This window comes from Cydia amplana, chromosome 6, assembly GCF_948474715.1.
Source record: "Cydia amplana chromosome 6, ilCydAmpl1.1, whole genome shotgun sequence".
In the NCBI taxonomy this organism is placed as follows: domain Eukaryota; kingdom Metazoa; phylum Arthropoda; class Insecta; order Lepidoptera; family Tortricidae; genus Cydia; species Cydia amplana.
In genome coordinates this window covers 5,746,415-5,771,551 of record NC_086074.1, presented here as the reverse complement: position 1 = coordinate 5,771,551, position 25,137 = coordinate 5,746,415, and the positions used below count along the sequence as shown (strand labels likewise).

At 37.1% G+C, this 25,137-nt stretch overlaps 1 protein-coding gene across 2 annotated transcripts in view; it reads right to left on the bottom strand.

Annotated features, from left to right (window-relative positions):
• Positions 1 to 2,389: 2,389 nt before the first annotated feature.
• The window catches only part of LOC134648673 (leucine-rich repeats and immunoglobulin-like domains protein 2), a 145,650-nt gene continuing 122,902 nt past the window's right edge, over positions 2,390 to 25,137 (bottom strand). For both annotated transcript variants that reach the window (XM_063503169.1, XM_063503168.1), the window contains 6 exons: positions 24,139 to 24,251; positions 21,656 to 21,792; positions 20,522 to 20,674; positions 9,345 to 9,525; positions 4,460 to 4,599; positions 2,390 to 3,418 (listed from right to left, as the gene is read on the bottom strand). In XM_063503169.1, the coding sequence (XP_063359239.1) occupies positions 3,153 to 3,418; positions 4,460 to 4,599; positions 9,345 to 9,525; positions 20,522 to 20,674; positions 21,656 to 21,792; positions 24,139 to 24,251 (990 nt within the window). In that variant the 3' untranslated portion in view covers positions 2,390 to 3,152. The remainder of the gene's footprint in view (positions 3,419 to 4,459; positions 4,600 to 9,344; positions 9,526 to 20,521; positions 20,675 to 21,655; positions 21,793 to 24,138; positions 24,252 to 25,137) is intronic.

Here is a 25,137-nt window from a genome sequence, read left to right as displayed (position 1 = left end):
TCATATTTGAAGCGCCTACACGTCAATGGCTATTGGGTCTCATTCATTATATATATTATCAATATGAAGTAGATACGTAGATAAATATTGTAAACATTGTACGATATTGAAATCTGTAAATATATTTAAACAGCTAAATACGTAGTGCTGTTATAGTAAGTAGGTATAATAACTTGCCTCAGATCATCTACAGATTAGTAAGACACGAAGATACATAATATATGATTTAGTTACATAATAACTTGAATAAAACACCACACTAAATATCATCGAGAGATGTCAATATTATGAGAAAATGGTTATACATTTAATATAATCTAAAAACATGTAGGTACATAAAATGTCATTCAATAGAACTTGCGAACTATGTAAACAAAACTTACTAGTAATTTGACATTCAGTGTCAATTTTAGTATGGCGGTTTGTTTACATAGTTAGCAATTTCTATTGAATGACATTTTAGAATAAGTGTATGAAATTGTATGTGTTTCTTAATTTATCAGGTTTTTCGACTCTGATTAATATTAATATTTAATAAGTATATAATCGTGACATAAAGGTGCAATATTGTAAAGTGTATAGAGTATATACTATTTGTGCTTACAAACCACTACATCACATTAATTAGAATACCTTAATTTTATTATCAAATACGTGCAGTCAACTGAATTTGGTGCCAACATCATGCTCGATTGATTTAATTATTGTAATAACTCCAATTAACTTATTATCGAGAAAATCTAAAAAGTAAAAAAAAAATCAGCTAGGAACATAAACTGAAATAAATTGTGTTAACAAGGAATTTACGTATATTAACAAATAACATAGTATATACTCAAATGCGAATTAAATAAAAAAAATATTGTAATTTTGAGGAAACAACGTAGTGATTTCTACTATTCTCTGTTTACATTTGTAATCATTTCCTTAAATACTATAGGTATCCTAACATTGCCCTCAATATCATACTCAGTGTAGAAAATATAATAATGAATGCAATGTGAAAAGGACTGTGCCTATTCAATCTCGCGTCATGCATTCATGAAACATTTTCTTTTGTAGCATACACTAATGTAAATATAATTACTTATTTGATTTTCAGCTATCCAGCTGACCACTTGCCTATATTGGATCGTGACTTGTCTCGTGTAAAGATACAACACTTCTTGTATCGCTTGAAAAATTTCCGTTATTTTCCGAGTCACGGATGCTTGCCACATAAAATGACAAATGTAGTGCTTCACTTACTCAGATGAGGGAAACTGATCTCGTGGTTGAGTAAATATTGGTCGTATCTACGTTATACTCTCTCATGTATATTTTCTTATTATGTTTTTATTTTAGTTATTATATTTAATTTTACTTATTTATAATTCAGACCACTAATGGATATGTTTTTAGTTTTCAAGATTACCCTTGTTGATAAATTTATTACTGATAATATTTTTTATACAAAAATTGGCGAAAATATATTTCCACTAAATTTTAGAAGATTATTTTTATATGAAGCTCGAAGGTGAAATTCCAAAAAGTCGTTATTATAGAAATTCACGTTTAAATCCAATTTACTTTAATTTTGCCTTTAAACTTAGGCCAGTACCCTATTATATTTATGAGAATCATGAGCTAACTTCTCAGAGTTGATTAGATCCGATTCAATTGTTTTTTCATAATATCCATGGGTTTTTGTTTGTATAAATTATAATATTTTCTAGACACTAATATCAAATAAACATTCAGTTTTATTAAATGAATGCAGGCAACGCTTAAAGTCACATTTATTACAACTCGCTACCTAATGTCGATAAAACTTTTACAGCAAATATACCTAAGCTATATTTGATTTAACGCTACAAAATAGAAGATAGTGACTAACTGAAATAATACAAGTATAAACTATGATTTAGTTTACTAAATAACCGCATTCTTTTTAAATTATAATTATGACCCCTCCTGGGTATACCTTAATTTTGAGACTCATTAAATATTTTAAACATGATATAATAATTATTGAAATATTGCTAAACGAAACTCCGGCCAACAATCAAAGTTATAATGTAACATATTAACAGCGTATAATTAGTTTACTTAGAAAAAAATTACCTAACACTTATTTCACTACTCCTATCTCTATGTCAATTAGAACATTTAGGGTAGTGGTTCCTAACCTTTTCAGTCCGGTCACGTGTACGTTTGTTGTATTGTTAAATTAGATTCGCTTATTAAACCCCGTAAAATACCAGTTTTACCCCCACGGGGATAATTACCACTTTTACGGTTAGGAACCACTGATTTAGGGGCTCTATTTGTAAAGTTAAATGTAACTTTAACTAATGGATCTATAGAAAATAATATTATCTAAATTAAATCCTTTTTAATCTCTTACTAAATAGAAAAATAGAGGTAGATAATTGGAAGAAATAAATCCAGAATCACAGAAAGTGTAATAATTAAGAAAAGGTAATAGTTTAGATGGCAAACTAAAATATACGAGCCCCACTCATCTCGCACGATATAAGAGTAGAATACAGTAATATTATTTTATAGTCAACATCGTAAATGCGCAAAAGCTTTCCTAGTAAGTATTTATAAGGTTACGTTTTAAATTGTATGGATAAACTATAAAAAATATTAGAAGTTCTCATTTAAAATATTAAGGTTGTGTAAAGTTTCAAATCATATTTGTGCCTAAGTTGTATAGCTTTTTATGTTGTAATCACATAAAACGGTTCATGCAAAGTCCGTACAAATAATTATGTGATGCGTCAACGCATCTCTTTTAGAATGAAGCACATCTCCAGTGATACTAATAAAATGCCGAACTGTAGTCGATAATATACTACTACGCTTTGGTTGTTACATTACTCATTAGTAAGGCATGCCGTAAGAGGTCTTCTAAAATGTAAAAATACTCACAGTATCACACTTACTTTTAACTCTTTAAAACCTTTACTATCACAAGCTACCGCTCCAAAATACTAATTTATCAGCCCAAATTGATATGTATCGAGTTTTCGCACAAATTCATCACGTTACTAAATATCGAACCGAGTATAAAGCGAAGGGGGACTTCGAGCTATCCGGCCACAGCTAGCTTGAAGGCAGCCTTGGCTGAAACTTAAAAGGGTTAACTTAAGCGTGTATATTTACGTTTAGTAGAGCCACCTGGTGACGGTTGCAAGGAGGACGTGAGTGACGGAGACGCCACAGCGGAGTGCGCTGTTGGGGCGGTCGTAGGCAGGTTTCCTCTTGCAATTCATTTTTTCGAGTGGCATCTTGGCGACGCTGTACTCGCGGTGCTCGGTGACCATAGTGCAGACGGTGCGTTTCTTCTGCATCATCTCGTCGTCGCGGTCGCGCAGTCCTGCCAGCCACGCCTCGTACCAGGCCAGCTCGCAGTCACAGATCAGCGGGTTGTCTAAAACAAAAGAAAACTACATCTCCAATGTTCCCTATATGTTTTGGAGTTGGTACTCTCAGTTCGTTATTATTATTATCCAAGCATTGATCTATTATATCGGTCCTTTAAAGTTCATTACTTACTAATGCCCGTTGAATCTAGGAAATTCCATATTTATAGGCCGGATTGCTCTGTAAAGTGTCATTCTATGGAACTTGCTAACTATGTAATTGTAAACAAACCGCCATATTAAAAATGTCTCGGAATGTCAATTTACTAGTGACTTTTGTGTTTACATAGTTAGCAAGTTCCATAGAACCTCAACCACCACATAGAACTTTACCTCATAAGGTTGGTACCAATAAGGCGCGTGCTCCAAGCTCATAATTAAAAAATTACGGTCATTAATTTTCCTCAAACACTTAACGTGTTAACCATGATATTACCTACCAAAAAGCATGCAAAGTTTCGTTGCGATCCGAGTTATGATATGTAAATTAAATTTAACTACGTTATCGCACAGCGTGACCAAGGACAGCACTTAGCCTGAATTAACTCTTCGAAATACAAAGTTCATTCGTGAGTAAATATTGAAAGTAAACAGGCACACTTTAAGTTTATTTATTATTTTACTCCTTATTGCTGGTATAGATTTTTATATCATATGAAGGTACGAAACCCTTTATTATGCGTGACCCGACACTCACTTGGCAATTCTTTAGGTCTCAACTAATTTGATATCAATTTTAACTCAAAAATGTAATATAGAGTGAAAATATAAGGGAGTAATGATAATATATGAGACAAGTGGCGCAAACTGGTGTTCGACGGGCGTAAAATTCACGACGACGCTTGGTTTAAGACACTCGCAAGTAAGCGAGCCAAGCGCCATCAGAGCAACACCTGTTCGCCACGGGTACATTACACCTGCCAGGCCTGTGGTCGTGTTTGCCGCTCCCGTATTGGCTTACATAGCCACGAAAAACGTCGCCCTACCTGACACTGTTTCAATAGTCTGTAATAGACTTTAAGGCCAATGATAATGATGATGGTTTTTACCCATAATGTCAACGACTCGCAGCGTGTCCAGGATTGGCTCCATGATCTCCTCGGGGATGTGCTGCAGCTTGTTGTTCTGCAGGTTGAGCGTCTCCAGCGAGTTGAGGTTGTCGAAGCCCATTGTCGGCAGCTGGTGGACCCTACAGACAAACAATACACAACAGGTATAATATTTAATTACAAAAACGAATCTACCGCGACATAAATAGTTTCATTGTTTTTACCTTAAATTCCGACGTTTCAGCTGAGTTGTATACCAGCTGTGGTCAATGAAACTATATCGCGGTAGACCCGTTTGTGTAATTAGATATGTGTACAAAACGCGAGAGTTTAAAGTGTTATATGGGAACAGGTATCATATTAGAGATTTTTTTGTTTGTGCGTGCTAAGAGTTATTGATTCGTTTTAATAGGTGGTTCTTATCTATTGATCTTCAGAACTCTGTTTTTAAAATGATTGACATATTATTCGATAGGTATTTCACCATTGTAGATAGTCACTGAAGTGATTAAAATAATCATATAGTATTGTCAAATAATAATTAAAATACCTAATAGCGAAACTCCGCGATATCGAACTAACTGGAAATGAAGTGTACAATGTACAGCGAGCTACAAAAGTGCAAGGAAACTATGAATGTAATCTATTCGCATTATTGAAAGTGACCATATGAACTTTTATTTTGTCAATTTAGTATCAAAAGCCTAGCCCACAAAGTACTTACTTGCTTGACAAAAACAAATTAGAGTATGTGCGGAAAGAGAAGAGCCGTGGAATGTATGGGGCTCAATACATTCCACGACTCTTCTCTTTCCGAATAAAAATAAATTATACTTAGGCAGTTCATTGACATCTAAGCAAATGTCACCTTTTTAATAAAGGAAAATAAGATTATTAGTAAGTTTAACCTACTGTCCTTATGTTTAAACACAAAAACCATGTGACATCTAATCCGGTCGGCTCGTGCAACCTCACAATATAACAAATTTGTGTCTTATTAATCAAGATCCTACCCTTTATGAGATTCAGTCTCAGAAGTTGAGCAAACAACGCCACTCTAGAAATTAATCAAAACCACACGAAGCGAGAAGGGTATAATTTGATGAATTAAGACAAAGCTGCTGGAATGAGAAGGAAACGTTAAATATATAAAAGATAAAACAACAAAAAACTCACCACACCACTCAAAAGCTCTCTTTACTCATCAAAAACTGATGAAAAGTTTGCTTTTTATCCACACGAGTGGCAAAGTAATTTGATGCGAATTCTGAATTATTTCCTCATATTGGCTGATAAAATTTACTATTAAGTGAACCTGGCAACTTCCTCGCACAAAGAATAAGTATTGCGATACAACGAGGAAATGCTGCCAGCATCTACGGCACCATTCCGCAGGGGGATAGATTGTAATGATTTATTTTAAGATTAGTTTTATTTATTTTTAGATTTAGCTTTTAAGTTTTGTAGGTTAGTTATTTAATTATGTTTTGTTTCTATTATAGGTATGTATTGTATGCACTAATAAACAACCTTTTAAGTGATGATTAAGGCCCACTTTCACCATCCCAATAACCCGGGGTTAAGCGGTAAAACCGTTAACCTACTGTCAAATTGTACTGGCATCCATGATAACTCCAGGTTTAACCGGTTAACCTCGGGTTAATGGAATGGTGCAAGTGGGCCTTAGAATGATAAATATATAAAAAAAAAAACACTTTTGAAATCGATTTAGGAATATTTCGCTTGCTCGGGTATCGGGTACTTATCGGGTTCGGGTAAGTATTAGCGAAAGGTTAACAACAACAACAACTTTGCCCCCTTGTATAAAAATACCTATTAGCTCCTTAAATATTTGTTAAGGTATTTAAAGAAGGCCCGTAATGACATGTAAGTGTTTTGCATTATTCTGGTCGCTTAGTATTTTATTTTATTATTAAACATGTTTTTACAGTACCTACTTAAAAAGTTCTCTTGTTAATAAAAATTGCAGACGTTTTTATTTTGTTGGCTGGAAATCTTTGGAAAATATTTTTCCTGCAAATGAAACCTAAGTATTTTTTCGTCTTTATTGCATTTGCCTGATACATGTAGTCGGTACATCGATTTGAAACCTGTAGCGCTGTTTTCGAAAACCATTTCATATTACATAATACAAGTTTAAAAGCTAAAAGCATTATACCAAATTAACAAATATTTAAATACACGTAAAATATAAACTTGTAGTAAGGGTTACTCTCCGCAGACGAAAACAACGTAGTTATCTCAGTCGGCTTATTTATTGCAATACCAACGTTATTACAATTAAATTGATACGTATCGAAGCTAATGTAACCTCAGTAGGCGTTTCGACAGAGACACCGCACTGTAATTACAATAGTTCGCAGGATTAATGTTGGAAGGTGTTCAATAACTTGAATGCAGCCAACCAAGCACTATTCCGCTCCTAGCGTTTGACATCGATCGGTAATTTGCATCTCGGAGGTCATGATTCTACGTCGACACATCGTTAGCGCGTTCTATCTCGGAGGTGGCGCCATCTCTTGACGAGTTTGGGTACTACAAACTTAAATAAATGTCATATACGAAGAAAAAAAAAGTGACCCAAGGCCTCCAGTACCCCAGGCTGGAATCGAACCAGCGTCCTCTGCTAATAATTTAATTTGTTCTAAATAATTCTAATAGTACACGTAATATATTCTATGATTTTTGTATAAAATGATGGATGGATGGCCTTGACCTCTCTCGACCGCCGCAAGGATTAGTGGGCGTGAAAATCCAAGTTATTTTCCGTGTCTATGCGTGCTATCACTTGACGAAAACATGGCGACCCAAATGTTTACATCAATGTTTGTGTTTTCTTGACTTCTCGCTCCCAAGTCCGTTTGAAATGTCCCACTATTTACAGACAACTTTTACGAGTACGTTGTGGAAAATAAAGCAAACGAGGCAAAATTATGTGTGAAGAATTATTGACACAAACGATGGATACACGATAATAACACGATTTAATTAAATTGTACAACGGGACTTAATCGCGTACAATTTAATAATGTGTAAAAATCGTGAAAGTTTAAATCAGTGTTATAACACGATTTGTTAAAATGTAATTAGATTTGTAATTTATTCGTAACAAGCTTTTTGTTTTTTATTTGTTGCTTTGGTTAGTATTAGGTAGCTGTTTTTTTAGATATACTGAACCTACTCGTACAGTCGACTACAAAGAGATGTATCCACTTTTTCACCTTACTGCCTTGTAATAAGGTGAAAAAGTGGATACATCTCTTTGTAGTCGACCCTACTAGCCCATGATCTGATGTAGTCCTTAAGGTGCAGTGGGTTCCGCCAGCTGAGTTTTTGAAAACTCGTAGCTCTTTTTCAGATCATTAATACATAAAATATGAACTTGCAATTGGGGCCTGTCTCTAGTAGCTTTTTCAATTCGAACCCTGATTAAATAACTTACGCTCGATATAAAAATATGAACCTAGGTCTAAAATGCATCTATCTTTGCACCAAAATTATTTATGAAAATAGCTTCGTTCAGATCCGGAGAAGAACCTGAGAAGGGATGAATTAACTGACTAAATTTGTACTTATTTTGGGTAATTCTATATATGGACTATATGGGTGTGCGTGGGTTAGACTTGATTTGACCCACATTCAGCCTCCATTCATTCATTCATAAAGGCCGTTCATTTTATCCCATCACTCTGACCTGCGGTCTTGATCTTGCTGTAGACGATTGCAAGTTGTTTTAGAAATGTCCCGATTTCATTATATTAAAGGAAACCCGAGATCTGTCCAATTTCCTGATAATAAGCTACCAAAATCTTTGTTAGCTGGTTGCAAATGTTATGGTTATTAGTAGGTAAGGTACGCATAGGTACATTTATTTTTTGGTTGAATCAGCTTTTACTTTGCCATTGTTATGACGGAATATTATATGTAATTACTTAACTTTCCTTACACGAGAATTCCATAATCGTAGAATTCCGTGCTCTAAGAACTCTAAAATGCCATGCTTAACATAAGCCAAATTCTGATTTCCACTAAAATATATTAATTTTTACAATGCAGACTCTAATCTCTAATTTACGAACTTTGGAAAGGGAATTTGCTTGATGATAAAATAAGGCGTTCTCGTTTAATATCAGATTTCCGTTAGACTCTGACATTAAATTTATAAAATGGATTACTACGGTCGTGGCTCTAGATATAAAGTTTCTAGTTATGGAGACATACGTTAGTGTCAAGCAATTTTCAACTAAGAAACGTTAGTGACCCATTTCAATATGTAATGCCTATAATAGACGTTTTATTAGTAAGTATGTCAAGGACAGTTAGTTTTTATGTTCAATTTACATCATAACTAAAACTACTACTTATAAAAAGAGAACTAAAAATCTATATCTAAAGAGGGCCCCTGGGGCATAGTATCAAAGATACTGGCAGCATTTCCTCGCTGGACTGCAACGCTTATTCGTTAAGCGAAGAAGCTGCCAGCTCTTTTGTCCCCAGTGACCTTAACCAGCCGTTTGGCCAAATGTGTATACAAATTTTGAGCTCCGGACCGAGGGTTTAGGTTTAGCTAGTTTCTTCTCATTGAAATAGGTATGTAGCACAGACAAGACATTCTCTAGACTGAGCATAGTAACGCTACCCCCTCTGCCACTATATACGGTAGTTTTACTCCGTCTTCGAGCCAAAGTGTCAGAATCCCGTGCCGTGATTGGTCCGTGTCTTTGAACGGACCAATCACGGCACGGAATTCGCTCACCTCGTCCCCCCGCACCCCCGTATTTTTGGCAGCATCGGTAAATTTCATGAAATAATTGCTCTAAACTCCGTCTAGAGGATTCCTAGTCTATGGTATATAGGTACTTACATATTCTTCTGGAGGTTGAGGAATGTGATGGAGTCCCCGTAGCCGGTGAAGGCGTCCTCGCCGATGTACGTGATGTTGTTGGAGCGGAGGTCCAGGTGGCGCAGGCGGTGCAGCGGCCGCAGCGCCTCGGACGGGATCTCGTGCAGGCGGTTGTCGCCCAGCCGGAGGTATTGCAGGTTTTCTATTACAATAGGGATGATGACACATGTTGAATTTTATAACAAAATCTAGTAAAATAGATAAAAAACAAGCAATTTATCACAATAATCAGGATATTAAAATAAAATCTGGAAATATTACAAAAATACAGGACCTGAAATTTCAACATTTAAGTTTTTTTTAACTTCCAAAAACGATAAAATTAAGGTACCATTCGATTCCTTACATTTTATCCAAAAAAAACAATTGTATAGCAACTATATACATAAACGCAATATTTCACCGACAAAAACGCAATTTTGTCCATACGACAAGATGGGCTCTCAGAAACCTTGACGTCACGTTCATTTATCGTTTTGTTAAGGGCCTACTGCAGCCGCGTCTGGCGCTTCGTAAACCACGCCCGCTAGTTCTTCCCTCCCCGCGAGTTCCCCGCTAACAGGCACACATGGAAACGCTTCGCGCCGCACGTGAAGTTTGTGTGACCTTTTAGCACCATCTAACGTTACAGAAGTTAACTACCATTATACGCGGTCGCTGCGGTCGGCCAGAAACTTAAATTCGGAAAAAATTTAAACAGATGGCGTTGTTACTTGTTCATAATAGCAAACAATAAAATAATTAATTAATAAACCTGAATATTTATTGTTGTTTTGGAAGATGTTAACAGCATAGAAGCAGCAGCGTATATAGCATATAAGTTAAGAGTATTGATAATAAGAAAATAGCACAAGAACAGAAAAGAGATTATTTTTGATAAAATATGATGAAAACAGATTTACTTGATTACGCTCACCTGACTTTGCGGTCACTAAATGCAAATTTCAACCTTATTGTTATGGAGTTACAATACCCCTGGGGTTGCAGGCGTCCATAGTCGTTATTATTATAAATGCTTTGGTTGAAATGCTTTTTAACCCTCGAATTTTTCATAGGTACAGTCACCTGCAATAATATGTTACTCTTCGACGGCCGCAAAAATATGTGACACGCTCTTATGGCTCTACAAATAAGATCTAACATGATCTACCGCAAAACGGCCTTCGGTGTGTAACATATTATTGCAGCTGACTGTACTCGTATTCATTGTTGTATAGGTAGGTATTAATATCTTTTATCCGATCGATTTGCATTTATTTGAAATAAATCACAGTGTTTAGTAATTATATGTTTTATTGAATAAGAGATTATTTAGGTATGTAAGGAATACAGGGTGCCTTTTTGAAACACTCATTTTTAGGGTTCCGTAGCCAAATGGCAAAAAACGGAACCCTTATAGATTCGTCATGTCTGTCTGTCTGTCTGTCCGTCTGTCCGTCCGTATGTCACAGCCACTTTTTTCCGAAACTATAAGAACTATACTGTTGAAACTTGGTAAGTAGATGTATTCTGTGAACCGCATTAAGATTTTCACACAAAAATAGAAAAAAAAAAATTTTTTTGGGGGTTCCCCATACTTAGAACTGAAACTCAACAAATTTTTTTTCATTAAACCCATACGTGTGGGGTATCTATGGATTGGTCTTCAAACATGATATTGAGGTTTCTAACATCATTTTTTTCTAAACTGAATAGTTTGCGCGAGAGACACTTCCAAAGTGGTAAAATGTGTGTCCCCCCCCCCCCCTGTAACCTCTAAAATCAGAGAATGATAAAACTAAAAAAAAATATATGATGTACATTACCATGCAAACTTCCACCGAAAATTGGTTTGAACAAGATCTAGTAAGTAGTTTTTTTTATACGTCATAAATCCCCTAAATACGGAACCCTTCATGGGCGAGTCCGACTCGCACTTGGCCGCTTTTTCTGGATAATTTTGAATTTCAATTGTCAGGGGTGCCTACATTATTTGTTATTTATTTTGATTTCTCGCAAAGCACTTGTTATTATTCCAATATTTTTTTGATAACACGTGTTAAATAAACAGATAATTGTAGAAATATAAAATTTTCGAGTGTAGGATGAATAAACATATTTTTTAAGCATAAAATAAAAAATAAAAAATCATAATAAATAGATCTCACGGTATCCGAGTGGTGCAATTTTCCATATCAATTGAGATTAATATTATGACCTAATCATCAAATTTTCGAATTGTGTAGGAATTTTTAAGTTACATTTATATCGATTATTTAAAAAAAAACTATAGATTGAGCTTACTGTACACAGCTCACAGGAAACTCTCGGGATTTCTTTGTTATTAATCATGAACTAACTTAAGACATATAATTGATACATTATCCCGACTGTATGACTTAGTCTGTATAGTGTTCTAGATATTGACCCTAGGGTCATTAATTTCATGAAGAGCTCAATTACGGTACTGGAGATAATCGTATCGTGGGCATCTGTAAACCCTAAATATTGATTAGAAAAAGCTTTCGAAACTGTACGAATTAATGCAAGCAAAATTTTTTCTTCCCCCGCCTAGAAGAAAAGCATTTGTGTTCTTTTATACAGTGTGGAAAAAGTAGGTTCGATTCCCGGGCGCGACTAAGCGAATTTTAAAAAAACAACGTGTTGCATTCCGGGAGTGCCGACAGAAGTGAAAACTCAATGACTAGTCCAAAATGTCTGCAGCACTATGTATAATTGACCCATCCTCCTTTCTATTGAAAACTTTTGGTTCCGAAATTGCTGGTCAGTGAGCTTGTTTAAAATTCGAAATTCAAATTTATAGCGTTAATTGTTTAAAATTCGAATAGAAATTGTAAAGTTACCTTGCAGACCTCGCATCTAAATATATTTGGTCATGATATTTTGAGTTTTATTCACCAGTACTAGAGTTCACTTTTATTAGCGATTTCATCAAGATGTAGCTTTATTGAATTATATTTGAGTGATATAAAGTTATAATATTGTGAGATCCTCGTATTTCAGCCCGTACAAGATTATAACCTTTTTCATGTAATGTCATTGAGTTTTTCTTTATTGATTTAAATGCCATCTAAATGATTGGCCATCTAAACCTTACGGTCACATGATCGCCTTACGCTGTCTCGAGTTTATCATTTTTTCCCCACCTCAAAAAGTGCCTAGCGCCGCTAAAGAAGTTTTCACTTCAAAAATCTTTGAATGCAGTTGTTTCTTTAAAAAACAATAATGTTTCATTTAAGTAAAATTGTTATATAGGTATATTAGAGGGTAGACTAAGATATGTCATGTGTCAAGGGCAGTTGCAAATATATGTGCTAAGCCAGCCTCATGGTGTTTCATTTAATCAGACAAATTAATGGCGACGAATGGATAAAAGTTACAAATAACTACTTTAATACGCGTAAATAACTTAGTGACTGTGTAGTTATCAAGGAAAGTGTTAAACAATGTCGATTGGCAAGATTAAAGAATTCGACGTGATTAACGATAACTGGCTATCGTATTGTGATCGAGTGAAAATGTACCTTACGGCAAATGACATAAAGACCGAACGTCATCTACCAACTTTAATTTCACTAGTGGGTGATCGAACATACGAACTTATGGTGAACCTTACTAGTCCTAACAGCGTTTCGGATTATAGTTTTGATCAAGTGGTGAAAATTGTAGGGAATCATTTACAGCCTACACCGTCTGTAATGGCGGAACGGTATCGGTTCCGGCAGCGGCGCCAGCAGGCTGGCGAGAATGTGGCACAATACGTGGCGGAGCTTAAGCGGTTGTCCAGATACTGTGAATTTGCGGCGGCACTGGATGATAACATGCGCGACCAGCTAGTGTGTGGAATCACGAGTGAGGTTATTCGGCAAAGGCTCTTCGCGGAGCAGAAACTTACCTATGCGACGGCGGTTACACTCGCGACCGCTTTAGAAACCGCGGAGAAAGATGCTGCGTTGGTTGACGGCAGCGGGAACCGTGGCCAGCTACAATCGCAAGAAGGGCTGAATGCCGTATACGCGAGCAACTCGCGGGGCGCGGAGCGGTGCACGGCATGTGGCGGTTATGATCATATTGCTAAGGTCTGCAAGTTTACGACATACCAGTGCAGTGGGTGCAAGGCTATTGGGCATTTACGAAGAGTATGTCCTCGTCTGCAGCCGTCCCGGGAAGTGGGGCCTGCGAGGAGTTTCGGCAGCCGCAGCCGCGGCCGTGCTGGATCGCGGGGGCAGGGGCGCAAAGGACAAGCGACTCATCTTGTCACAGAATCGTCTGCTGAGGCTGAGGAGGAAGAGGACGTGTCTTCCGAGGAGGAGCCAATGTACCAGATGTCTTTAAAGAATTATCCTGCGGTGAGCGTTCTTATCACTATACATAACAAAGTAGTACCCATGGAGGTGGACACAGGGAGTGCGTGTTCATGCATAAGCGGGGACACTTACAAAGAACTTTTTAGTAGTGTACCTTTGCAATCATGTCCAATCTCACTTAGATTTTATAATAAAAGTGTAATTAAACCTTTAGGTATTTTGCGTACAAATGTTGCGTATCACAACATAAATAAAATACTAGATTTGTATGTAATAAACAATGGTACAACTCCAATAATCGGACGTCAATGGCTTGCCGAATTGTCAATTAAAACGCCTGCGATCAAAAAGTGTAGCGTAAATGTAATGCAGTCTGTATCGGAGGTCAAGCAAACGGAAATTGATTTAGATGTATGTACGCTTGTTGACAGATATTGTAAATTGTTCGACGGAGCGCTGGGCCGGTACACGGGCGGCCGGGCGACGCTGCACGTGCGCGAGGGCGCCGTGCCCGTGTACTGCCGTGCGCGTCCGTTGCCTTATTCACTGCGCGGCCAGGTGGATGCTGAACTGGACGCTATGCTGCAATCTGGTATTATTGAACCCGTTGAATTTTCAGAATGGGCCACGCCATTAGTGCCCGTTGCTAAACCAAACGGTAAAATAAGGGTGTGTGCTGATTTTAAGATTACTCTTAACCCTGTTTTATTGGTAGATAGGTACCCATTGCCAAAGGTTGACGATTTATTTGCGGGGCTCAGTGGGGGTGAACATTTTACAAAAATTGATCTGTCGTCCGCTTACAACCAAATCGAACTTGACGAGAGTTCAAAATTGTTCACAGTGGTTAATACTCATCGTGGTCTTTTCCGCTACAATCGTTTGGTATTTGGTCTATCGTCTAGCCCGGGGATTTTTCAAAGGGTTATGATAAATTTAATGAGGGATATACCCAATGTGTCGGTATTTTGTGACGACTTGTTAATAACGGGGAAGGACAGAAAATCTCATTTGGAGTCCCTAGCTGCAGTGTTTAAAACCTTAGATGCTAACGGATTAAAACTAAACAAAGACAAGTGTGTTTTTTTTGCTGATTCAGTGTCGTACTTGGGTCACATTGTTGACAAAGGTGGAATTCGGACAGACCCAGAAAAGATAAGGGCAATACAAGAAATACCAGAACCAAACAATGTAACGGAATTACGATCCTTTATAGGGCTAGTTAATTTTTATGGAAGGTTTGTGCGGAATTTGAGTACTATTTTATCGCCTTTGCACAATTTATTAAAAAAAGAAACGCCATGGGAATGGTCACGTAGATGTAAAACGGCGTTTAAATATGTTAAAGATTTGCTAACAGGGGCGGAGGTATTGAGGCACTACGATCAGGATAATCAGCTGATTCTAACTTGTGATGCGTCATCAGTAGGTATCGGCTGTGTGCTATCGCAACCCCAGCGCGGCGGCGGCGGCGGCGAGGGGCGCGCGGGCGGGGAGCGCCCGGTCGCATACGCATCCCGTGCGCTGTCCCCGGCCGAACGCCAATATAGCCAGAAGGCCTACCGCGAACCACGTTCGACGTGTTGCCTCCCTGTCACACTTACGTACGAATTCACAAGTGCGACAGAGAGGCAACACGTCGAACGTGGTTCGCGGTAGGCCCTCAGATACAGCGAGAAGCACTTGCTATCATTTTTGCGGTTAAAAAATTCCACCAATATCTATATGGTAGGCGCTTCTTGCTGCGTACTGATCACAAACCCTTAGTGTCTATTTTTGGCCCAAAGGTGGGCATTCCGCCTATGGCGGCAAGTAGGTTGCAAAGATGGGCCGTAATTTTATCAGCGTATAATTATGATATCGAATACGTGCGTACGAATGACAACGGAGCGGACGGGCTGTCGCGGTTACCGTTACCTTTTAACAAGAAGCTAGATCCTGAACAAACTTACCTGCATTTTGCTCGCGACGCGTTTTTATTAGATTATAACATTCTTAAAAGCGAAACCGGTAAAGATGCAATATTGAGCAGAGTAATAAGTTTTGTTCGAGATGGTTGGCCGGTTGAAAATGAAATGCGGCTACTGCAACCGTATTTCAATAGGCGAGCTGAGATTTATCTTGAATTAGGGTGTCTAATGTGGGGGCATCGGGTGATTGTTCCCGAAAAATGCAGAGATCGCGTGTTGAAGGAGCTGCACGAAACGCATATGGGTATGGTTAAAATGAAGAGCTTAGCGCGTAGTTATGTATGGTGGGCCGGCATCGACGAGGCTATAGAGAGTCTGTGTCGCACGTGCGAGACGTGCGCCGCGCATGCCACTGCGCCGCCGGCGCACGCCCCACGCCCGTGGCCTTTTTGTGTTCGACCGTGGTCTCGGCTACATGCAGATTTTTTGGGGCCGTTTGCGGGTATGAAGTTTTTTATTATTGTCGACTCCACTTCGAAATGGATAGAAATATTTAAAATGAAAACCACGACGGCGTCCGACGTAATTGGCAAATGTCGACGTCTTTTCTCACAATTTGGATTACCCACCCAATTTGTTTCTGACAACGGGCCACCTTTTACGAGTGAATCGTTTAAGTCGTTTCTAAGGTCCAATCACATTGAACAATGCTTGACAGCGCATTACCACCCATCCTCTAATGGTGCCGCAGAAGTTGCAGTTCGTATTTGTAAAAATGTAATTAAAAAGGCGTTGAGCGACGGTGTTGATGTTGAAACGGCTCTCGATAGGTTTTTGTTGTTATATAGAACTACGGAACATACCACTACCGGGGAGAGCCCCGCTATGGTCTTACAAAATAGGTCGTTACGGACGCGTCTCGATGCTATTAAACCTGATAGGTCAAAAAGAGTGGAACAGAAACAGCAATTGCAAGTAGAAACAGCGGGAGGTAGTTGTCGAGAGTTTAGTTCGGGGGAAGAGGTATACATTAAAGACTTTAGTCGTACTCGTAATGGTGTAGGGGACTGGACGCCGGGTCAAATTGTTCAGCGTGTTCGGTCAACCAACTATAGAGTTAGAGACAGTGTTGGTAATGAGGGTCACCGACACATTGACCAATTAAAACGGCGGTCTAGAGTATCCTTGGCAATGGGAGGTGGTGATACAACGGGTCCAATAGATACGGGTAATCAAATCGATACTAGTGACAACAAAAGAACAACCCCAAGCAAGGTGTATAGTAAGAGACCAGAACCAGTTACAGCATCCACCAGCTCAGCAATAACTGAGCCTTCAGTTCAAAACGAATCTCCGGTTCGAGCTGAACCCTCAGCTCCCGTTGGCGAAGGTCTTGCTAGAAATTCTCCTCAGCAAGAACCAAGCCCTGAACCACCTTTATTATGTAAGAATAGACCCAAACGTGACAGGCCTACGGTTAGACGTTATGGGTTTGAATTTGATTAGTTTATAATAGGTAATTACTTAATTAGTTATCGGACTTGGTAGTTAGGTACTTGGTGAACTTGTAATGTTATAAATTTAACTTTAAACATATATGGTTAACTTACTAGTTGTCTACTTAAATAGTTGAAATTAATATATTAGCGCGCGCTGACTTAGTAGTAAGATGTATTAGCATAAGTTGTTATGTACTTATTATGTTAGTGAGACCTAAATTAAGTGGTGAGGTGTTATATAGGTATATTAGAGGGTAGACTAAGATATGTCATGTGTCAAGGGCAGTTGCAAATATATGTGCTAAGCCAGCCTCATGGTGTTTCATTTAATCAGACAAATAAATGAGCAAACTTAAGGTTTTAAGGCACTTTCCCTCCAGGGCCCATAATTTTTTTCCACCCGGTAGTAGACAACTATTTTTTTCGACTAAATGAAGTTTTATTAGATAAATCGTTGATCACATGGTTCGTTTCACACATCACATCAAATCGTTTGTCATCACAATCAAAATTTGTCAAAAGTAATGAAATTTATGCCAAAAAACATAAATAAAACATATAAATTCAACACATTTTTTTAATAAAAATCTTTCTCGATGATATAAAAAAGAACATCGACAAATTATGTTCAAAGAATTAATATCAAAACAGATGTCATAATTAGGATTGGCTACTTTAAGAAAGGGACAGAGAGATTTAATCCTCTCGCTTTGCACGTTTTTCTCATTCCTCCTTGTCAAGCCAAAATAAACTATAAAATGATAGTAACACAGTACATTGTAATATTCACTTTTTCCACGGTATCATGTCATTATAAATTACTTATGTGAAATTGTAGTGGCGTGCGACTTTCAAACCGGAGGTCACGGTTCGAACCCCGGCCCGTGCAAGTGAGTTTTTGTAATTAGGGACCTTTTTTTAGTGGTACTTAAATATAATAACTTTTCGTATTATTGAAATAAAATATTTTATTCAAACAAACTTAATAATATAATAATTAAAACGAATAATATCAATTAGTTTTTAATATTTATTCAATTATTTTAAATTATTTGAGCATGAAACATACTAGATTTATTTTTATCATTACAATAGAAAAAAAGCAAAAAATATATTCTTATAGATATTTTATTTTCAAACAAAAATAAAGCAAAAAGTTACGGTTAGATTCTGATGGCTAAATACCAAACAGCTACCGATACATTTCAATATCTGTCGAAATTTCCTAACCCGTTGTAACTGACAAAGAGTATAGATTTCGAAGTAGCATGACGTAGCTAAGCAAACACGCACACATGCGTAACGTATAGGCCTGTAAGAAGGCACCATCATAGGTTTACCTCCGATTCCGTTACTACTCAATGGAGTTACGACTCAACGTTTATTGGATATTAAAATTTTACGTAATTCGGAGCGCTGCGCGAAGTGACATAGGTCTTACCTCTTTGAGGCACGACGGCCATCTAACATTACTGGCATAAAGGATGCATTTATGACTTTGACGCATGACAGAAAGAGAAACCGAACTGCGTAAAATGGGCGTTTGCTGTTGAATTCGTAAAATCAAAAATCGATAATAAATCCATCGGTAAAGGATAATAAGTTAATATTTAGTTCTTTGAAAGTTAAGACGAGATGAAAACCTTTGCTGTAAGGTGGGTTGTGCTGGATATGGATGTGTTTTCTAGTTGCACGAAGCTAAAACCGAAAAATGAACACGTAAGTTTGGATTTATTTTCTATCGAGAAAATTTTAAGCATTCCTGTTTCGACTACTACGAAATCACTTATCATATAGTCAAGAAACATATATCCGAAAATCACTACTGTTTGTTTCCGGGGCTAGCCACTGCCACGTTTCTAAGATCCTGTTATTTTTCGATGCACGGCCTTAAGTGCGTTTCGCGAGTGAAGTGCGACTGTCGGCCTTTGACTACAATTTCTGACTTTTGTGTTACTTTAATGCAATGGGTCCCATATAGACATTTGATCCTAAAAACAAACCCGATCGATTGATACCATAAATGAAAATTAGTCATGTAGCCTATACAGTACAATACAAATCCTCTTTATTGCACAAACTCAGAATAAATGTACGTGGAAACAAAAATACCAATAATTATTAGGTTTTTAAATCTAATGACTGACTTAAATGAAATCGGGAGCAGTTATATAATTGTACCATCATTAAATAGCTATATAGTCGTACGTTTAAATTGAACTTACCGCGCTAATTCCCTTATGATACATATTGAATATAGGAATACAGGTGAATTAACTGTTAACTCGTTTGATCACAGTGTTTTCTATTACTACACAAATTATGTTAATCGACGTTAATGAATATATACTGCAGTGTCTAAACAAACATACATCCTATCTCTCATCCTCCATCTCTACATAAAGTTCGTTGCACGATTTCTAATTAGTCATTCCCCTTTTACACCGCAAACTCAAATAAATTATGTGATTATCTTTATAGCTTCAGAAAATTACTCAATAGCTAATTAAAATGCTATAATTACTTACTAACTTTATTCGTAAATGTCTCAAGTTAACAAATTTGTAGGCACCCACCTAACTTTAAATAGCCCGAGATGTTACATAGTTTCACTAGCGTGACAACGCACAGTACTTTGCTTAGTAATTTTCTTTATGATTGGTGACTGCCTGCCAAGAGTGGAAATTACCGTAAATTACTTCCGTTCAATTAAATATAATATGTTAATAATTGTTCCATTGGGAGGGAGGGGGTTTCATATATGATTGTATTGTAGGGAAACTATTCAGTTATTTAGTAAAGTTCCAATATATAATTTCAGTCCTGAAACCTACATTCTCAAGCATTATCGCGCGGGGTTACCTATTTTAAAAGTTAAAGCGTAAAACTTTATGTGATTATAGGGTAGAAACTTGGCTCCATATAAGAGCACAAGCTTCTGCCCGCAACTTCGTCTGCGTGGATTAATGACGATGACTGATAAAAACTATCTTACTCGTAAATATCTTTCTCCGGCCTTAAACTATCTCCATGCCAAATGTCATCTAAATCCGTTCAATAGTTTATAATATTAGTAGGAATTAAGTACATAAGTATTATATAGGTACCTCGCTAAAAAAGAAGTTAAATATTTGTCGATTTTAGCTGTTGCTGGCATTCTGCAGTTATTGAATATGAAGAATGCATTCTGTTGTTGACAAACCTTTTAAAATTATAAGCCTAAGTATGCTCAGTTTAGGGTGTGGTGACCGCGAGGATGGCCACCTCTATAAAAATCGTTAAGGCAACCTGAGGGGGTAGACCCCGGGGTGTTTCCATTTTTTCCGGCGTGGAGGTTGTCATGAGGAACCAGTATGTGGCGGCGCCCTGCACACTACCTCGAGAAAGCTTCGGCTCCAGGGCCTTCGGGTCATATAACATACCTTCAAGTCCCGCGAAGGCTTTCTCGTCGATCCTCTGGATGAGGTTGCCCTCGAGCTCCAGCGAGTTGAGCAGCGAGAGGTGCGAGAAGACCTGCGCCGGCACCTCACGCAGCTGGTTGTGCGCCAGCCCCAGCGAGTCCAGGTTCCGCATGCCTACAATTATCAACAGCGTCATTGTATAATCATTTACTCTCTGCGACATCATGTTAATTATTACCAAAACCATTAACCAACAAATTAAAACCATTTAAAAAAATGCCTTCTTAGTAGAGTCTTCTACAGCATGAAAGAAATTGACTATTATGATAATAAGGTATTAGTTTTGTTATTTAGTTATAGGTTAGTCATTAATATATTGTACGTCCGTGATGGATTGACTGTTGGTTCCTAATTGTATTAGGTATGTCAACACCTTTGTACACAGTTATACAATAAATAATATCTTATCTTATCTTATTAGTTCAAATAGCATTATAAAATTTTTGAAGCCTCATACTTTATAACTTGGAATAAATTAAATTGAATGCGCCAACATAGCACTACAAAAACACTTGTCTAAAAACAACATGTTGAACTTAATTCGTGCATATAGGAACGATTTTAAAGCCGTGCCATATCGTCACAACCAAAACTCACTAATTACAAAGAAAAAAATCTACCTTGTTTTGGTACAACCGGTTCACTATGGCTCTGAACTTGTGGTTGTAATAAGCGAGTTTTGGTTGTCATCTGTCCATATTTCCTCATAATTCAATCGTACAATTCTATTATTATCGTGATGTACATTTTAAATTTACATACATATTTATAAATTTCTAACAATCTCAAATTATCTACTTGCAGTTGATTTTAAAGTGAGTAATTTTCTCAGAAACTCGTAGTGTAAGGCCTGAGTAAGGACGCTCGAAGCGGAGCGTTCGGCGGGGCGTACAGCGTGGCGTCGGGCTCACAAGTGATTTGAGCAGCGTGCACTAAGGCCGCTCCTATACGCTTGCATTTGTTTAACATGCACGCCGCACGCCGCGCCCCGCTGCACGCCCAACTCGAGCGTCCACTCAGGCCTTACACGTAGAATTCCAACATCCAACTAGCTCTGAAACCTCGCAAGTACAAAACTGCAGACATATTTAATACCTGCAAAATCTCCTTCCGAGATAGAAGTGATGCGGTTTTCCTGCATTTCCAGTTTCTTCATGTTCTCGAGGAGCGCGAGCGCCTTTTGCGGCACCGCCGTTAACTCGTTCCCGCCGAGATTCAATCTCTTCAGCTTCCTGCCAAGTTTGCGTCATTTTAAATATACTCGTTAGTGGCTACTGGTTATTAAGTAACTTATTATTATCGTATACGGTCCATTAGGTATTCTATTTGAAAAATCCTTTAAGTTAAAGTTTTTAGGACTACATTTTTTTTAGGACTAAATGAACATGTAAATAATCAATAAAAAGATCAAACATTTAAAGATATAATGAGCCAACAATGATTATTAATACACAAATTAAAGTCTTTGTCGCGATTTAGATCACCATAGCTCAAATTTTGTAAGAAGGAGAGCTATCAACTAAGGCTAAGGCAAATCAGTTTAGTAAACTACCGAAAATTTCACACATGTGTAGTATTTACTACACACATATATTCGAGTAAGAACTTAAAATGTAAATTTGTTGAACTTTATGAGGTATAATTTAGCTAAAAAAAGTTTAACGTTACAAGTAAATCAGATTCATTCAGAAGTTTACAAAGACAATCCGTACTGCGCTCTTTATTTATTTTAATCGAAACCAACGCTCCTTAAAAGTAATACGCAATTATAATTTTACGCTTTATACACACACGAGCAGCTTTGACTACCTGAGGTGGCAAAAATATTATCCATAAAACATAAAGAGTTGCGAAGACTTGGCGGAGCTACGCGCGGTAATTTCGACGAACGCTACGCGGACTCTGTAATTTATTCGCCAAACTTTGTAGCTGTCGTTACGATAACTTCCGACCCTAGCTGTTCGGAAGCGAAACAAAACCGCACTTGTTTGTTATAAATTGTATTGTCAAGGTGGCGGTAACTAAACTTGTTTGTTAGATCTTAGGCCTTGGTATTTTTAGGGTTCCGTACCCGAAGGGAGAAAACGGGACCCTAATACTAAGACTTCGCTGTCCGTCCGTCCGTCTGTCACCAGGCTGTATCTCATGAACCGTGATAGCTAGACAGTTGAAATTTTCACAGATGATGTATTTTTGTTGCCGCTATAATAACAAAAACTAAAAAACAGAATAAAATAAATATTTAAGGGGGCTCCCATACAACAAACGTGTTTTTTTTTTGCCGTTTTTATAGATAATGGTACGGAACCCTTCGTGCGCAAGTCCGACTCGCACTTGGCCGGTTCTTTTTGTTATCGTTCGACATAATTAATTCTAAAACTTCGTCTTGCCAATCAGTAAAATCACCTGTCAATCATTTTACATTCACGATAGCATATTCTCCAGTAAAATTCTCACTCCCTCTTTATGTACCTATACGCAGAGGGTACATAGTTTACAAGTACATCTTCTAAAGGACAGGCGTGTCTCACTCCGCGATTTCGTCGCTTTGCTACAGGTAGCTAAAAGTACATCCGTTCGGCCCCAATTTTGGGGAAAGCCATAAGCCGCGCGTGGCGCTGTCGCCACGTAGCGGCCAAATCTGTGCTGGTCGTAACAGACGCGTTTTGTTAGAGAGTGAGTCTTTTGTACTTAGTACTATTATTTATTCTGTGTAAAGGATGCGTTACATAACTAATCCGTCTTGACGGGTGTCTGCGCTCTGATTTATTTTTCAAGATAGCTTTGCGTGCATTTTTCATCAGTTCTCCGACAAAGCTGAAACCGAGATCTTACATAGAGTGGTCCGTCGAAAGGATAGGGGATTGAAAAGTGATAATATTATTTTACGAGTAATGCCTACAACACAATTTAAAGCTTCCTCTATGTAGAGATTACGTTAAATTTTTAATGAAGCAGACATTTTAGTTTTGAGAGATACAAACATGTTTTAATATTCGTTTTACTGTTATCAAAATGTAATTATTAAAACGAAACTTGTGAAATGTATGCTTGTTTAAATATCTCGTTTAAACTCAAATTAAAATTTCAATTGTAATTTTAATTAACGAGTATGCCTTTGTTCCTTTTATCTTTAATTCGTTTATTGTACAACCACGCTCAGAATGGAGATAAAACTGTCGAGCCATGTGAAATTATGCTAACAATAAGCCAATGATATATAAATTGAGAAACACATTATCATTTACGTTTGTATAATTTACTTTCACAAACAAACAACAAACAGATTACAATTTAATCCCTCATTAAAAATGTAAATTACTAAGGGTCTGTTTACCTTATGATATTGTTTATATTTAATTCTTCAAACTAGTGAACATATCATAAATCGCCTTGGGCGTAGCTCGTCTTAACTTGATTAAATCCTATATATCTGTAAACTATTAATAGTGGTAATTATATATTTTTTCACAATAAATATTCAGATACAAAAAATCCAACGTATACTGTCGCGGTTACAGTTCGTCCATTGTTTGTTTGCGTAGCTAAATATGAAATGTATTTTTCGTTTTACTTACTTCTCTAGGCCTTTGAACGCCTCGCCGTCAACCACAGAGATCCTGTTCTCGTAGAGCGTCAAGATCTCCAGCGTATCCAGGCCCACGAAGGCTCTATTGTGGACCGCTGTCACCTGCAAAACAACTGATGCTATAAAAACATTCATTTGTGAAAGGAAATAACTAAAATAATTAATGTGTAAAATATTTCTTGAAATCTATTTAAGTCTTCACCAAACACTTCAATCTACGACTAAAAAAATAGTTAATGTGCTGTGTCAGTACTGTGAAAAATCAATTGCTTTTGGTACGTAATTAGCGATTTGATGTACCTACGTACCCCCATTACACTGAAAATCTTTGTTCTTAGAGTAAAAAATATATTAATGAACTAATGTTAATCCTTACTTAAATCACTTTCGCAGGAACACCTTTTATACTTTACATTTTCATATTGCATATATGTATGTATCTTTAATGTGTATGCAATCATTTTTGTTATTCGTATAATATGAATCATATTTTACTAAACACACCGTACTCTACCACAACAATTGCTTTATTTTTTAAATAGAATAACCTGGCTTAATAAGCATAATTTTAAAGATGGCTTGGTAGTTTCCCGTTTTTGATTAACAGTTTTATGACTTGAATAAACATATTAATAGCACACTTATATCGACCGGGATATGATATAAGTCTAGTGAAACTAAGCGTGAATCATTCAAAACTGTTATATTAATAGCACTAGTTCTTAAACTCTGTCTGTCGTAAAGCTAATCAAAAAGATGATTTATGTATGTAGTCTATGCGCCTAAAACTAATTTAGCCCTTGTCATTTTTGTTTAACAGCATACCTACTTAAAAATGAGATTATTGTCATGCTTAATGATGAAAATCATGTTAACGTAATTTAAAAGCGGTTTCGACTATTACTTTGAAAATTGCCACATTCCACAAAAATCATCTTAATTTATGGTTGTCTCCAGCTGTGATTAAATAAGTCTAATTGCGTATTCT